This window comes from Drosophila kikkawai, chromosome X (assembly GCF_030179895.1).
Source record: "Drosophila kikkawai strain 14028-0561.14 chromosome X, DkikHiC1v2, whole genome shotgun sequence".
Taxonomy (NCBI): Eukaryota; Metazoa; Arthropoda; class Insecta; order Diptera; family Drosophilidae; genus Drosophila; species Drosophila kikkawai.
In genome coordinates, this window is record NC_091733.1 from 8,204,328 (window position 1) to 8,219,954 (window position 15,627).

At 42.5% G+C, this 15,627-nt stretch overlaps 4 protein-coding genes across 6 annotated transcripts; 1 reads left to right on the forward strand and 3 right to left on the reverse strand.

The window, feature by feature from the left end:
• Positions 1 to 619: 619 nt before the first annotated feature.
• On the reverse strand, positions 620 to 4,623 carry dx (deltex E3 ubiquitin ligase). Of its 2 annotated transcripts, XR_001770860.3 has the most exons (5): positions 3,708 to 4,623; positions 2,293 to 3,642; positions 2,080 to 2,222; positions 1,616 to 2,007; positions 620 to 1,549 (listed from the first exon to the last, which is right to left on the reverse strand). XR_001770860.3 is itself a non-coding variant. In XM_017173565.3 (4 exons), the coding sequence occupies exons 1-4, from the start codon at positions 4,203 to 4,205 to the stop codon at positions 1,707 to 1,709; spliced, it is 2,292 nt and encodes a 763-aa protein (XP_017029054.1). In that variant the 5' UTR covers positions 4,206 to 4,623; the 3' UTR covers positions 620 to 1,706. The 2 variants fall into 2 exon arrangements, 1 of the variants encoding a protein (XP_017029054.1); XM_017173565.3 differs by having other exon boundaries at positions 620 to 2,007.
• Positions 4,624 to 5,257: 634 nt separating this feature from the next.
• RpL7A (ribosomal protein L7A) lies at positions 5,258 to 6,887 on the forward strand. The gene is made up of 4 exons (XM_017173555.2): positions 5,258 to 5,414; positions 5,564 to 5,687; positions 5,751 to 6,121; positions 6,465 to 6,887. Exons 1-4 carry the CDS (start codon positions 5,400 to 5,402, stop codon positions 6,768 to 6,770), a joined length of 816 nt encoding a protein of 271 aa, XP_017029044.1. The 5' UTR covers positions 5,258 to 5,399; the 3' UTR covers positions 6,771 to 6,887.
• A 366-nt stretch (positions 6,888 to 7,253) lies between these two features.
• LOC108079263 (protein regulator of cytokinesis 1-like) lies at positions 7,254 to 9,478 on the reverse strand. Its single transcript, XM_017173554.3, has one exon. The coding sequence runs from the start codon at positions 9,253 to 9,255 to the stop codon at positions 7,459 to 7,461; it is 1,797 nt and encodes a 598-aa protein (XP_017029043.2). The 5' UTR covers positions 9,256 to 9,478; the 3' UTR covers positions 7,254 to 7,458.
• A 1,594-nt stretch (positions 9,479 to 11,072) lies between these two features.
• Agxt (Alanine-glyoxylate aminotransferase) lies at positions 11,073 to 13,196 on the reverse strand. 2 transcript variants are annotated; one of them, XM_017173407.3, is made up of 4 exons: positions 13,104 to 13,196; positions 12,809 to 12,979; positions 11,354 to 12,216; positions 11,073 to 11,292 (listed from the first exon to the last, which is right to left on the reverse strand). In XM_017173407.3, the coding sequence occupies exons 2-4, from the start codon at positions 12,956 to 12,958 to the stop codon at positions 11,118 to 11,120; spliced, it is 1,188 nt and encodes a 395-aa protein (XP_017028896.1). In that variant the 5' UTR covers positions 12,959 to 12,979; positions 13,104 to 13,196; the 3' UTR covers positions 11,073 to 11,117. The 2 variants fall into 2 exon arrangements, with proteins under 2 accessions (XP_017028896.1, XP_017028895.1); XM_017173406.2 differs by having other exon boundaries at positions 12,809 to 13,156.
• Positions 13,197 to 15,627: the final 2,431 nt, after the last annotated feature.

The window sequence follows — 15,627 nt, forward strand, 5'->3', positions numbered from 1 at the left end:
GTGTTGCTGCAACATATCGATGTTGCAATGAAGTTTATTTTTCATTAACCCTCATATTAATTAACTAATTATATTTAAAATAGTAAAAGCTATAATCATAAGCTTAAATATTGTAGATATATAATTTAGAAAAGTTCCAGAGGCTTTAATACAGCCATAAAAAATATTTTAGGCTAAAGCCGGTTGACTGTTGTTCCTGATTAAAAATATATAAAGATATATAATGTCAGGGATCGGACAAACGTCTAAAATTCGTAAAATAAATATTTAAATGTTGTGATAATTCGTTATTATGTTTGAATCGGACCAATAAAATCGGAAAAACATACAAATAAATTAAATACATCTTTTCTTACGTTTTTAAATAATTTGGATATATAAAATATATTCTTAAATTTAATTATAATTGTTAAATATTAAATATGAATATATAAAGCATATTCTTAAATTTCAATATAATTTTTAAATATTAAAAATACTACATTTAACGCCAAAATTAAAAAACAATATTTTTGTATATTTAAAAATTTGATATATCCATATTTAAGTTTATATTTTAAATATATACCACACCAGCCGAATTTTCCTCTCGATACAGTACCTAATAAAAAACATAAGCTCCTTTAAGTGATAATGGTATTTATTGTTGGTGGAATTAACAGATATATTCGCAATGAACACTAAAAACTAATCAGTGCTAAATACAACTCTTAGTTCAAAAATCATATCAGATATGGTTGGAGGCGGACGAGACCCGCTAGCTGTCCGTGTGTGGTTACTATATGCTATAATCTATATTCTATATTCTATATGCTATATATATATATGTATGTATATATTGGCGATGTATACGATGTTCGATGATATCAATATGAAAGCAACAATTTCATCAAAAAATGTGTGCAAAAATTTAAATTATTTAAAAAAAAATAAATGTATATATAAACGAATGTATGATAAATGTATATGCTGTATATATGCTTGTATGTATATAGTGGAATATCTGGCTGATCTTATAAGTAAGCAGGATCTGAATAATTCAAATTGTAAAATCACATCAATGGAAGAGTTCGAATGGCCAAGATGGAAGCTGCGTATGCGTTTGCATTCCTAAAATACTCTCTAAAATACGGTTATGACACCTTACCAAAGACCTTATAATAACAAGATGCATAACGGCGATACTCATTTTGCTAATATAAGGTCTTTGACCTTACACTACCTTATAAATATATAGCAGCAAAGGAAATGGTCTATATATATCAACAATATACAATACATATCCTACGAAATGGAGAGCGCCTGCGATTTTTGGCACTCGGATTGAATTGGATCCAGGAATCAGGTCTATAATGCCTAATACTAGTAGGTGTCTTTTTTCGTTTTTCTTTCTGGGCCACTACAACTAGAAACTAAAGCTACTTACTTCTACATACTGTTACGAAACACCTTATATATCGGTCTGGAAGAGCGGCGGGAAAAGGAAGCTACTGCAATTGCCATTTGTTTTAGGGTTCGAGCAGCTCGAACACGCAATACACAAATAAATCTAGCGAAAAAAATATATATGTAAACGAGGATTGCACACAAACTGAGATTATGTAGGAAACTTAACGACTTATGGAAGAGTCTGATCAGGGGGGAAGATACATTTATAAATGTTGTTTCGGTGGGTTTTCAGAGACGGGGGCATCCTTGTTATCCTTTTAGTCTGTCACTCCTAGATGAACCAACTGTTGCATAGTCCTTTGCAGATAGGTGGGATCTGGAAACATATTAAACTGTGTCTTGTGATCTACACTATTCCAGATTACAACATCCTCGCGTCCTGTGGTCACCGAACGACCAATGGAGAACAGCAAACGACGATCAAAGGCTATCTTAAGGAATCGCAACACTTTGCGTCCCAGCGGACAATCGGGTAAATAGCAGATCCTAGGAAAACCCACGGCAAAGAAGGCACGACCCGGATGTGGATGCTCGGAGGTTTGCAAACCAGAGGCGATGCTGATAGGGAGAGGGAGAGGGATGGATATATAGGTATGTTTCTAATTGGGAAAAAATAACAAAAAATCTTACTCATAGACAATCTGTATGGTGTTTTGACCCTCATGGCCTGGCAAACTCTTGCTTATAATGCTCCAGGACATGCTGCCAATGGGCTGGTTGCCCACCTTTTCGCCGTATACGATGCCGCACACTGGGCACTCGATAAAGAGGTTCTTAAAGATACGTAAAATCCTAATTACTAAAAACGATCGGATTAAAGAGAGACAGATGGATCTAGCGTACCTTGTTCAGTTCATTTTGCTGGGCAACTATCATTCCATTGAGGCACTGCAAATGCATCAGATGCTGGCAACGACTCAGCGATATGGCCGGATTCTGGGCGGAATGCACTAGCTCCTCCATGCACATGGGACAGGGCTGGGCATTGGGCCATAGCGGTGGCTCCACCACCTTGACAAAACGCGATATCATATCGCTAGCGGGATCAATGCCCACAATCGAACCGGCGATTGATTGTTGCTGCTGTTGCAGCTGCAATTGTTGCTGTTGCTGCTGCTGTTGTTGTCGCTGCTGCTGCTGTTGTTGTTGCTGCTGCTGCTGTTGTCGCGGATGCAGTGGCAGGGGCGGCGGCACGGGCGCTCTTTCACCCAACGATGATAAAGGCAACGATGGCACAAACACCTCATCACTGCCCAGCGAACAGTCCAACAAATCATTAACCGAAATGGCAAAATTCCGACTCCGCAGACTCTCCTTGCTCTCATGACTGAGGTAAGTGGACACCGTATCCACACTGGGTCGCCTTCGATGCGATTTCACACTGTTCGTATCGGTGTCCGAGGCACGCGTTCTTGAACGTGATCGATGCGAGCCCATGCGGCTGCTGCGCTGCGATTGCAATGATCCCTCCGAGCAGCGGCTGTGGTGGCTATTCATGGAGGCCGTTAGCATGTTCTTGGCGTGCGAGAAGTGGGCATGCGACAGATGGTTGCCATGATGATGCAGGGAGGCCGTTGAAGATGATGAACTGGCGCTGGCTGCCGTTGCCATATTCGAGTGCTTGGTGCTGCTGCTGCTGCTGAAGATGTTTAGGTTATTGAGTATCTGGCGGAGATTGGTAGTGGAGATCTCGCTATGCTTCTTTGGCGGCTTTCTAGGCGCCGTCTGATGATGTTGCTGCTGCTGCTGGTGATGGTGATTATGATGATGATGGGGCGGCTGCTGCTGCTGCTGATGATGATGATGATGCTGTAACTGATGAAGCTGCTGCTGTTGCTGCTGGTGATGATGATGCTGCTGCTGCTGCTGCACCTGGTGACTAGTGGGCAATGGATGCTGCTGCCTAGTCATGGGCACTCGGTGCAGGCTGCTTTTGCTACTATCACCACCCAGCTTGGGCAGCGTGTTGTAGCTGCCCCCGCTGGCCGAGGACGAGCTGCTGCTGTTGCTACTGTTGGATTTCAATTGGTTGGCTTGCTGTGGTGTTAACTTGACCAAAGGATAGGGCGCCTGCTGCGTACGGCGGATGCTGCGCATGGGACCGCTGGGCTGGCGCAGCTGGGTGAGATTACAGAAGTTGATGGTGTAGGGCAGACCAATGTGGCTGTTGCACAAATCCAACGTTTGCTCGCCCTGCAAAAAAAAAAGTAAGCAAAAGTAAGTAAAAAAATCTCTTTGAATCCCCTGATCTTGCTTACCCTTGCCCAGGCATCCTCGATGATGCACTGGACATGCATGTTGTAGGGCCGCCAGTCACTGTTGCTGTCCGCACTGCCGCCTGACCACTCCCACTTGGTGCCCTTGCCCGCCGGCGAGCTGGGCGCATAGAACATCCGTCGTACACCGATCACCGTCAGCAGGCCCGTCTCCGGTGAATCCGCCTCCGATTCTTGGGTCATGGTGCGCACATTCACATAGTATTGCTCCAAACTCGGATCCGCATCGCTCAGCATGACGCGTGTTAGCTTCTTGGCGTGCGCACGCTCCAAATGCTGAGACACCGCTGGCGAATAGGGTAGCCACTTGCCGCCCCGCGACTCAAACTCCCAGACGCATACGGCGTGGGTGTGGTTAACAGGCGGTGCGGCGGTGGCAGTGCCCGTTCCAGTTGCGCCAGCGCCAGCAACCGTTCCAGGCACGGAACCGGGACAGGGAACATTTGCCCCTGTTCCCGCGGCAGCGCTGCTGGCCATCATCGCTGCTCTCAATATCCACTTCTCGTGTTCACTTCATTTCCATTTTCATTTCGATTTCCAATTCCATTTCCATTTCCAGCTTTTTCGGTCTCCAGGTCGCTCCCTGTCTCTTTCGCTCTCGGCTCTCCGCGAAGATGGGCACAAAATAAACAAAGAAATTAAAAATGGTGGCCTGCTGCTGGTGCTGCCTGCGGTGGCAAGTGCATTTCGCCTAGCTGCGTTTTCCCCCGCCGAACATTTTTCGCGACCGTTAATCCACTACGCACTAAACGCTCCGTTTAAGTCAGGTTTAACTTAGCACTCGCGTTTTACAGGCACAAATCGGTTTATTTAGCACTAAGCGCAGGCGCAGGAGAAACCTTTATTTTTTTGTTTGCCCAATGGCGTTTTTCTAAACTGCGACTGGCCAGCCAGATTTCTCCCTCCAAAGCAGCTGGTCACACTTACGCTGAACCGTAAACAGGTGGGCAGCAAAAATCAGTGTGACCGGAAAATATGCCATTTTGCAATGAGGAAAATACGATACTATCGATATTAAAAAATAAAAGCGTTATTAACTGAAAATTAAATAATTTGAAAAAGTTAATATTATAAAGGCACTAATGAAAATTATTATTTTCAGTTAAAAATTAAAATTACAAAAGGCATTAATAATACATAAATTCATGTACAGAAAAGTTTCGATCATTTTTATTTAGGTACATATATACATTTTTTCTTGTTATCTCTACTTATTTGATTATTTCTGTATTTTATTTTAAATCAGTTCTCTGAAAAAAAGAAAATGTATCCAACTGGGGTTTAACAAGTAACGTATATATAGTTATTATATTTTGTATTTTTGACATTAAAAAATCCTTTCCTTTCAAATAAAACTTAAAATTATAAAGGCTTTAATAATGTACTTGTAAATTATTATATTAATTGAAATTCCAATATAATTTTTATCTAGCTATATTCTAGCTATTATTTAATACCAACTCGTTTTGGCTACCTTGCCCCATTCGATAGTTGGCAGCGCCACATGCAACACTGCGCCCCAGAGCAACCCTGAGCGGCGCTGCCATAGAGGCCACTTCCGCCGCTGCCACCATTCCTTTACCTTTTTGACAGGCAGACGCAAAAGCTGGTCTTTCTCGCGACCCGCACGAATCTGCTTTTTTCGGTAGCATCTTTTGATAAAACTGCGTGACAATGGTTGTTAAGAAGGTAAATACCGTTACCGAATCAATGGACTAAACATTTTTCAACCGAAAACCGTTCAAACGCGAGTGTTTTTGTGTTTTGTTTGGTGTTGTTTTTGTTGTTGTGCGCACAGTCAGTGAGAATGAAACTAATGGTGTTTGTGTTCATTGCAGCCCAGGCCAAAGAAGAAGCCAGTGACCAAGAAGGTGGCCCCCGCTCCTCTGGCGGTGAAGAAGCCAGTGGTCAAGAAGGTTGTCAACCAGCTCTTCGAGAAGCGTCCCAAGAACTTTGGCATCGGTAAGAGAGAGTGAGATTGAGCCAAGTAGCCAAGTTATATATTTCCCTTCTACCTTCCTGCAGGCCAGAATGTTCAGCCCAAGCGTGATCTGTCCCGCTTCGTTCGCTGGCCCAAATACATCCGTGTCCAGCGCCAGAAGGCCGTGCTCCAGAAGCGTCTGAAGGTGCCACCACCAATCCATCAGTTCAGCCAGACTCTGGACAAGACCACCGCCGTCAAGCTGTTCAAGCTGCTGGAGAAATACCGCCCGGAATCGCCGCTGGCCAAGAAGCAGCGCCTGAAGAAGGTGGCCGAGGCCAAGGCCAAGGGCAAGGATGTTGAGCCCAAGAAGAAGCCCAGCTATGTGTCGGCCGGCACCAATACCGTGACGAAGCTCATTGAGCAGAAGAAAGCCCAGCTGGTTGTCATCGCCCACGATGTCGATCCCCTTGAGGTGAGTTGTAATACCATAAATCCAATTTGGAGTTGCTACCGCTCCAGTTGCTCCCCGTGCTCTTGTAATGATGTAAAACTTTGAATTTCTTCAACCGAAAGGCATATCCCGCTCTGCGAGGAGGCTGCCCATGTGGCGAATTGACAGCTGATTTGAATTATTTCCCAAAAGCTAGGTACTTGCTCTGGGAGCTCTAAATACCAAAGATTTCTCACCAAGCAAAGCTTAGAGAAAGTGCCTAGCTTTAAATTCAGGGAATTGGGGAACACTTTCGAGCCACAACACGTGCTTACCAAATACCTCAACACTAATGCTTTTCCCTTTTTCTTTCTGTATTTTCCAGCTGGTTCTCTTCCTGCCCGCCCTTTGCCGCAAAATGGGCGTGCCCTACTGCATTGTTAAGGGCAAGGCTCGTCTGGGTCGCCTGGTCCGCCGCAAGACCTGCACCACCCTGGCCCTGACCACCGTTGATAACAACGACAAGGCCAACTTTGGCAAGGTTCTGGAGGCCGTCAAGACCAACTTCAATGAGCGTCACGAGGAGATCCGTCGCCACTGGGGCGGTGGTATCCTTGGCTCCAAGAGTCTGGCCCGCATCGCCAAGCTGGAGCGCGCCAAGGCCCGCGAGCTGGCCCAGAAGCAGGGTTAAGCCCAGCCGGAGGCTTGAGGAAGATGGAGAGACTTTAAGTACACATTGGATGGAAATGATTTGAGCGCTTGTCGTTCATTGAATTTGAAAACAACAAATAAACATTTAAGTGTACAACTTTGTTTTTTTTTTTTTTTTCTACGTGTGTGTGAGAGTGTGCCTTCGGTTCGACGTTGAATAAATCTAAGTTATATATCCTATATATGACACGTGTTTTCCCCCAGAGAAAGGGAACTGGCCACCAGAAGTTGTGCTGCTCCGGCCGAACTTCCGCCCTCTGATGTGGATGTGGAGTGAACTCCTTAACCGAAGAGGATTTCAGCCAGATTTCCAAAGGATTTAGCCTTGTTTGGGTTTCTTGGGAAGCTATTTTCCTGGCTGAAACATTTTCTGATTGCCCTTAATTGCTTGGTTTGGTTAAAAAACAAAGGAAAAACTTGTGTCAACTACCTAAAATTACTCATTTATTAAAAAATATCTCTCTATAAATCATATAAAATTATTAATAAAACCGCTCGACAATTTCACATTTGGAAGATATCAACTGTCTGAAACTAACCATCTAAATCAGGACGTTTCAGGGCTTCACAATTACAATACAATCAATACTTATACAATACAGGTAGAGTTCAGGTAGAAATAAACACAGATCAGTAGCTGACTCGATTAGAATTTGATTTGGAGACCTCTAGAGACTGCCACAGTCTTCGCTGGAGGGCGGCTCCACCAGGATATCCGGTATGGCACGACTCCGACTGGGGTTCACGGCGGAGAGCCTGTTGGTTCGCTTCCCCCGACGCAGCGAGTGTTCCAGCACTAAAACCTTTTTCGGCGGATTGATCGGCTTCCGTTGGGAGTTCTCCGCCAGGACGGTGGCTGAATTATTGCAGTCCAGCGAAGATATTAGATTCCGCTTGGCGGCAGTGGCCGTCGGTGAGCTGGCATTGCCCAGATTGGAATGTCGCCTCTTTTTCAGATTGCCCGTGGACTTGACAGCCATGCTCGAGTCGACCTTCGATGGACTCTTCTTCAGCGACGACGTGGATTGGTATTTGCCAGCTTTACCCTTCGGCGTGAGATGTGGCGGTGGCATCTTCTTGCTGACCGCTCCGGAGAGCTCTTGGTTCTTGCGAGCGGCGGCGGGCTGCTGCTTGGCCTGTCGAAACTGCTCCCAGTCCAGGGCCATGCTCTTGAGGATGTCCTTTCCGAACACCAGGAAGGCCGTGTTCGCCTGGCCCACAAAGGCGTTCACCAGCTCCGTGATTTGCTCCTCGATCTTGGGCAGCTTGACCGAGTTGGCCTTGCGTTCCTTCTCCTCCTTGAGCAGCTGGCCACCGCGATTATTGAAGCGTTTGGGATCATTGACCTTGGCCTCCAGGGCCTCCATGCGGGACCACAGCTCTGTCCGGGTGGCGTAGAGCTCGAAAATCTTCTTGTTGCTGCTGTAGAAGGTCTTGAGGCCGTCCAACTCCATCTCGTATAGCTCCAAGACATCTTCCCTCTCAAAACCGTTTAGGTGGCTGGTGAAACGCTTGCGCTCCTGGGGGCTCTTCAGGGTGCGATCCCACCACTCTTGGATCTCCACGCGAAGCTGTTCAATGAAGCTCTCAAGGTTCTGCTTCCGGAGGGCCTGGCAGCGCTGCAGCTCCTCCCGGAGAACGTCGTACGTGTACTGTGTGTACTCGGTGGCGTTGCGCACCCTTCGCATGGCGTAGTCGTCCGTCTCCTGCAGACGCTCCCACAGAACGCGAATCTTTTCGCGCATGTCGTCGATGCGCTCTCGCATCTCCTGCATCTGGTCGGCGAGCTCCTTCTGCATCTTCCGCAGGCGCTCAAAGGTCTCGGGCGTGAGGCAGTGATCCACCTGGTTGAGCAGGCGTTCCTCCTGGTCCGTCTGCGGCAGGCACTCCAGCAGCTTCATGTTGTGCTTGATGCTCTGGCGCAGCTGGTCCATCTCCTTCAGGCGCAGCACTCGGTGGGCCCGCAGCTGCTCGAGATGATCTCGGAACGCATCCATCTCCTCCGGCTGAGGCAAAGGATCGGCCAGCAGTGGCAACGGCAGTTCGCCCAGTTCCTCGCATAGCTGTTCCTGCTGGAGCAGGAGTTCGCAGATCTCAGCCTGGCGCCTGGCCAGCTCCTCGCGCAGGTGCTCGATGCCCTTGTACAGCTTTAGCTGCCAGATGACCAGTGGAACGTCATCTGGGCGCTCGCCGATGTCCACCGACTCGTGAAGCAGTCGCGTGAGGTCCCTGGCCTCGGCCTGCAGGGCAGCGATCTCGTCAAGGATCGTCTGCTGCTTCTCGCATGACTCGTTCAGGAGATCCGTGTAGAAGGTCTGCGCATGGTCCTTCAGCCTGTGGAGGAACTTGCCGCAGGTCTTGGTGTCGAAGATGCGCAGCCACATGGCGTGGAGCATGTCCACATTCTGGGCTGTCATCTCCAGGATCTCCGCCTTGAACGATGCAAAGTTGTTCTGGGTCTCCATATTGGATTTGTTTTAATTCGGATGTCGGGATGTTTGTTGTTTGATATTTGCGGCCAGGAATACGTTGGCGTTCTATTTAAAGAGCATGACTGCTGGCCAATAGCCGACTGGAGTTTCACGAGAACTCGAAGTTGAACGCGCTGGGCGGGGAATGTGTTTATTATTTCGTCAAAATTAAGTGACGCCGCAGGTAAATTTAAATCGAAATGGCGGCCGAAAACAGTTTGACGCCCAAAAGTGTGACCGACCAGTTGTTTTTTTCGACATAAAAATACTAAAATGTAAAAATTCGGCTGCATGAAAAAAAAATACAAACGTTTATTTGACCAGTTTTTTTAATATCGATATAAAAATACTGATATGTAAACCGAGACATAATATAATACTAAAATATGACCTAAGAATACTGGCGGTTACTGGTTTGAATAATTATTTATTCTTCTCCGAAAGAATAGCAATTTAAATCAGGGACCGTAATCATTATAAGTAATATTTTAAAAATTAATGATTACTTATCAATTTTTAATTTTTTAAATCAAGACTAATAATTATTTTTAAGCGTAAAAAATAAAAATCACGAATAATCATTAGTTTTGAGTTTTATTTTTTTTGCTCAAGCTTAAGCCTAGTACTCTGACGAGAAAAAACCGCTGTATAAATTTAGACAGCGGCCAAACTCCATATAAAAAAAACGGTGTCGAAAAAAGAAGAAGAAGAACTTTTAGACACCTCGTTTTTTTCGGTACTCTGACGACGAAAATGAAGCCTGCGAAAATTGAATGGCGTTGCCAGATCAAGATAGTAAACAGCTGATATCGCGCTGTCTAAATAATTCATTTGATTTATTTAGACACCCCTAATGGAGGGAAAGTTGAAGGAAAAAGGTGGAATTGATAGGGGCTGTCAAGGGGAAGCCCATAATATGGAATTTAACCCACAAAGGACATTTTAATGCCATATTTATTAATATTTTTAATATTTGTTTACAAACAGCTGTCCAGTGTGACCAAGGAAAATCCTTAAACGCCATAAAAAGTACATTTTCATGGAATTTCCTTAATTTTTTTGGGCACACTAGCTCGGTAGCGAAATAAACAGCGATTCCGCTGTCTAATTTAGACAGCGGGTTTTTCTCGTCAGAGTACTAGTAGAGCTGGGAAACTATCGATAGTGACACCATTCGATATTTTCGATGTTTTGAAAACGAAAATTCGATACTATCGATAGTATCGTTTTTTTACGATTCTTTTTGCAAATTAAAGTTATAGCAATTTCAAATAGAATTATAATACTATTCAATATGTTTTGACTAAGTAATTAACATAAATATTCTATCCAAGCAACTTTGCACAAATAAAATTGTATTACCATTGCTAAACATACGCTTAGACTCTGAAGACGTGGCGTAGACGCACCCTTTCTTTTGAGATTCAGTTAATATTTTTCACCACCAACTCCAATTTAAGTTAATTTAGAATACATTTTTATTATAAAAAAAAAAATATATATATACATATATATATATATTTGTTTGCATTTTTCTTACTAAATTTCAGCAACAAAGCAGAGATATAAAAATAGTCCCGTACTATCGATAGTGATAAAAAACTATCGATGGTGGCTCAAAAAAAGGAAAAAGTCGATACCTCGATAGTACCATCGATAGTTTCCCAGCTCTAAGTACTAGGCTTTAATGATTAATTGTGATTTTTATTTTTTTTTGCTCAACGCCTTTCTCTCTAGTCTGGCAACACTGCCTTGTGTACTACCGGTTATTCCCCTTTCAAAAATTTGTATAACATTTTTATTATTTATATTTATTATTTAAAAAACCATTAAAAAAGAAGGAAACAATGTAATTTTTATATTTTGGAACGCTCTGTCTTGACCGCCTTGAGCTTGATGCTTTGGATGGCCTCGTTGAGGATGCTGAGGACCATATCAACGCGCTCCACGGTGGCATTCTCGCCCATCAGACCAATGCGGAAGACATGCTCCACTGTGGGCCCCAGGCCGCCGCTGATCTCCACGCTGTACCTAATAGAGAAAATAGATTTAGTGATGCTCTACGAGATCCCCTCCTCCAGAAACTACTCACTTGCGCATGGCATACTCGGCCACCTTCTTCCAGTCCACACCGAACGGCACTTTGATCGTGTTCACCGTGGGCAAACGCTCCTCCTCCCGTTGCACGAACATCTCCAGGCCCAGCTCCTCGATGCCCAACTGCAGCCGCTTGGAGCACTCCTGATGCCGCCGGACGACGGCCTTCAGGCCCAAAGCACAGAAATGGGCCAGGGCCTCGCGCAGTCCGTACAGCAGGGTGGAGGATATGGTGTGATGATAGATCCTGGGCGTGCCATAGCAGCCCCAGTATTGACCAATCAGAAGGATATCAAAGTAGTAGACCTTCGGCTTGGTCTTTCGCTTCCGGATGTGGGTAAGAGCTCGCTTGCTAAACGAAATCGGTGTGAGGCCAGCCGGACCGCCAAGGGCCTTCTGTGAACCCGTATAGGCCACATCCACCTTCCACTCGTCCATGAGGAACTCAGTGCCTCCCAGCGAGGCCACTGTATCCACCACCAGGAAGCAATCGTACTTCCGGCACAGTTCACCGATTTCACGGATATTCTGCTGAATGATCCCCGTGGAGGAGTCACCCTGGGCAATGAAGAACACACGCGGCCGATGGGCCTCGAAGGCGAATGTGATCTCCTCCCAGCTCAGGGCGCGTCCGAAGCTTGCCTCCACATAGTGTACTTCGGCGCCATAGCGACGCGCCATATCCCCAGCCCGATGGCCCCAGACACCGGTGATGCCCATCAGGACGGCGTCGCCATCCTGGATTAGATTGCAGAGTGCTGCCTCCATGCCGCTGTGACCCGCTCCACTGATGCACATGGTGGCATCGTTTAGGGTTTGGAAGATGTACTTGATGCCCTCCTTAACCTCGTCCATGATCTGTGGATGGAAGGTACACAATATTGTAAACTTTTGATGTATTGAATTTTAAAATTGAATTTTTTTTGTTATTTAATACATTTTTTATATATTTATATTTTTTATATATTAATTTTTGTTTTTATAAATTTAATATTTTTTTAAATAACATTTTTGTATGTATTAATTTTTTTATATTATTTTTTTTTTATATCTGAAATTTTTTAATATATTAAATATTTCTTATTTGTTAAATTTTCTTTATATATTAAATTTTTTTTATATTATATTTTTTTTTTTTTGTTTTATGTAAAATTTTTATATTTTTATAAATTTGTTCTCATATTTAATTTGTTATACATATATTACATTTTTTATATATTAAATTTTATTTGATTACATTTTTTATATTTCAATTTTTTATATTTTTAATTTTGTATAATTATTAATCTTTTATAATTATTAATTTTTTATATTATTAATTTATTATTATTATTATATTATTTTATATTTTGTTTATTTATTTATTTTCTTTTATGCATTCATTTATTTTTAGATATTAAGTTTTTATATATATTAAATTTGTAAAGATTTTTTTTTTAACTCAACCCACCTGCAGGCACTCGGGATGCATGTGCCCCAGCACCGGATTACTCATGGCCTCGAGCACGCGATGGGAGCAGTTGGAGGGTCCGGGACCCATCAGTGTCTTGCTGGGCACATACATGTGTCGCTTGAGGACCAATGGCGGCGGTACTTCCATGGTTTCCCCTTTCTTGTTTTCCTGTTTACGTAACCAGATCTCAGAGACAGAAACACACAAACAGAGCAGAGCAGAGCTGCTGGCTTATCGCTTAATCCGCTGATACAGGTGGGGTGGAGGGACAAACGGAGGTGTTCTAATCTACCTGACACTATGGCAAGCTCTCACTGGACTGGCCGAGATTCAACTGAAGCGCTGGCCGGGCTGCTGGCCTGCTTTATAGCTCTCCGTCCGGGATCTGTTCTTATCGCCGGAATATAGCCGATGAACGCACTTGAACAATCGCTAAATGATGCGCTCTCCCCCTGGCTTATCACTTGGTCGGATCGGGAGCAACTGCGTCGTTGGTGGCACTGGAAAAAATATATAATTATAAAATGTATAAATATTTAATACCTTGAAATAGCTCAAGAATAGCTTAAATATAATTTGCTATATATTTTTTAAAAGAAATTATTATTTATGTACATATATATTTTTGTAAGAACACCCTTTTTTTCGCTTGGTGTATTGGTGGCTACTCTTTCAATGGCCTTCGCAAGGTTGGTTCATTGTGAAATTCACGGAACCTTGGGGGAGTGTGGAGATTCGTTTTTTTTGTTGGCTGCTGGAAGAATCTGCAGAGAGCAGAGAGCACCAAATCTTAAGAACTCACCAAATCTCAAAATACTGATAAAGAGCGGTCACAACAACGAGTTGGGCTTTGGTTCTCTGAAGACTGTGAAAGGACCCCAAAGGGTCAGACTTTAATAATTAGAAATATAAATATTACTTACTATTTCATTTGTGGTGAAATTAATAATTTAAAAATAAGACTTACAACAACAAGAGCTTTAAAAAATAATAGGTGTTAACTTGTTTAATTAATTAGAAAGCCATAAACAGTTTGCTATGCAGTGAAGGAGTCACTTCCGACCCTATAAACCCTATATATTCTTGGTCAGCATTAATAGGCGACTTTTCTTAGGCTTGTTTGGCAGAATAACAAATTTCATTAAATTTTATTTATAGTTATTTATTATTTTTTTTTTTTTATATATCTATATATATAAAAATGGAGACAAAAAATGTTAGGGATCAAATCACAAGAGAACGGCTGGGCCGATTTGGCTCAATTTTTTTTTTCAGTTTTTTGTAATTGCCAGAAGAAGGTTATAGCATAAGAAAATTTTGAAAAGTCCTTCCGGAAAGGTCGCTAGCGGCTCAACAGATGGACACACTGTTGTATGTAAAATTCTGAAACACCCTACAAAGTAGAGCTGGGAAAAAATCGATTCTCAGCGAATCGATTTTTTTCGATTTTTGTGAAAATAAAATCGATTAAATCGATTAAATCGAAAACAAAACTTTTTTATTTTTTACTTCAAATAAATTTAGAAAAAAAACCAAACTTAAATTTATTTACATAATCATTCTAAAACAATAAACCAAAAATGTATTCTTAATAAATCAAATAAATTTTGCTGGCCATAACCAGTGATTAATTGATTTTGATTTTTTTTTAAAGAATATATTTTGTTTCTTATTTTATGAATCTTTATTTTAAATAAAATTATTCAAAGCCTTTATTTTAAATAAAGTAACTTATTTTAAATAAAAATATTTAAAATAAAGGTTCATAAAATAAGAAACAAAATATTTTCATATTATAAAAACAAAAAATCAAAGTAAATTATTTACTGGTTATTTCCAGTTAAATTAAATTAAATTAAATGGGATCAATTCAATGAGATCACAAAAAACAAAAGAAAATATTTTCAAATTATAAAAATGAAAATAAATATCAAAATTCTAGATTAGCCACTGGTTTTTGTTGGCAAAAACGAGCTATCGGTTATGTTACATCCAGCCTTACTAAATACTCGCTCTGCTTCTGTTGAGCTAGCTGAAACGCACAGATAGCGCAAAGCATGGACCTTGTCGATTAATCGATTCTTTCTAAACCGAATCGATGCATCGACCAAAAAGAAAGAATCGATTTAATCGATGTTAACATCGATTTTTTCCCAGCTCTACTACAAAGATCATAGCTGCGTTGAAATTGTGTATCAAAGAACTCGGTAAAAAAATATTTAAACAAAAAAATCGAGCTAACGAAGCATTACCAAAGTGAGCTTAAACAATTGGAAGTAATGCCTGCTGTTAGACGATCAAATCTTGGGCGGCGTTCTCGCAATGCAATAAATAATCAGAATTTCCTTAATAGTCGGACGCAAGAGGAACGTACAGAAATAAATGCATCGATACGTGCCCAAATGGCACAGCTTCGCGCTGCACAAAGACCACCTCAAGCCCGACAAAATAATAGAGGATGACGAGCCGCAAATGAAAACTTGAATCGCGCTTCATTCGCATACAATCCTGAAACATCCTACAAGGATCTTACGTGCGTTGTTATTGGTTCATTACCTGTTGTATGTCAGCATTGTAATGCATTGAAGTTTCGGTTGGAAACCCCCGGCTTATGCTGTGCAGGTGGCAAAATTAAATTGCCCGTTTTGGCTCATCCACCAGAGCCTTTGTACTCGCTACTATATGGAAACTCAGCCCAATCAAACAGTTTCCTGAAGCTTGCACAAAAATATAAAGGATGCTTTCAAATGACGTCTTTTGGAGCCGAGGTTGTTCAACAATCAGGCTACAATCCAAGTTATAAGGTAATGGCGTCT

What these genes read in the sequence shown, in the direction of transcription:
- dx (XM_017173565.3), bottom strand. Translation starts at nt 4,205, where the DNA reads ATGATGGCCAGCAGCGCTGCCGCGGGAACAGGGGCAAATGTTCCCTGT. An exon ending in AGCAAAATGAACTGAACAAG is followed by an intron (nt 2,223 to 2,292) that starts GTACGCTAGATC and finishes CGTATCTTTAAG; the next exon opens with AACCTCTTTATCGAGTGCCC. An exon ending in ACCATACAGATTGTCTATGA is followed by an intron (nt 2,008 to 2,079) that starts GTAAGATTTTTT and finishes TCTCCCTATCAG; the next exon opens with CATCGCCTCTGGTTTGCAAA.
- RpL7A (XM_017173555.2), top strand. An exon ending in TCCCAAGAACTTTGGCATCG is followed by an intron (nt 5,688 to 5,750) that starts GTAAGAGAGAGT and finishes ACCTTCCTGCAG; the next exon opens with GCCAGAATGTTCAGCCCAAG. An exon ending in ACGATGTCGATCCCCTTGAG is followed by an intron (nt 6,122 to 6,464) that starts GTGAGTTGTAAT and finishes TGTATTTTCCAG; the next exon opens with CTGGTTCTCTTCCTGCCCGC.
- LOC108079263 (XM_017173554.3), bottom strand. Translation starts at nt 9,255, where the DNA reads ATGGAGACCCAGAACAACTTTGCATCGTTCAAGGCGGAGATCCTGGAG.
- Agxt (XM_017173407.3), bottom strand. Translation starts at nt 12,958, where the DNA reads ATGGAAGTACCGCCGCCATTGGTCCTCAAGCGACACATGTATGTGCCC. An exon ending in TGCATCCCGAGTGCCTGCAG is followed by an intron (nt 12,217 to 12,808) that starts GTGGGTTGAGTT and finishes TTCCATCCACAG; the next exon opens with ATCATGGACGAGGTTAAGGA. An exon ending in GCCGAGTATGCCATGCGCAA is followed by an intron (nt 11,293 to 11,353) that starts GTGAGTAGTTTC and finishes TTTCTCTATTAG; the next exon opens with GTACAGCGTGGAGATCAGCG.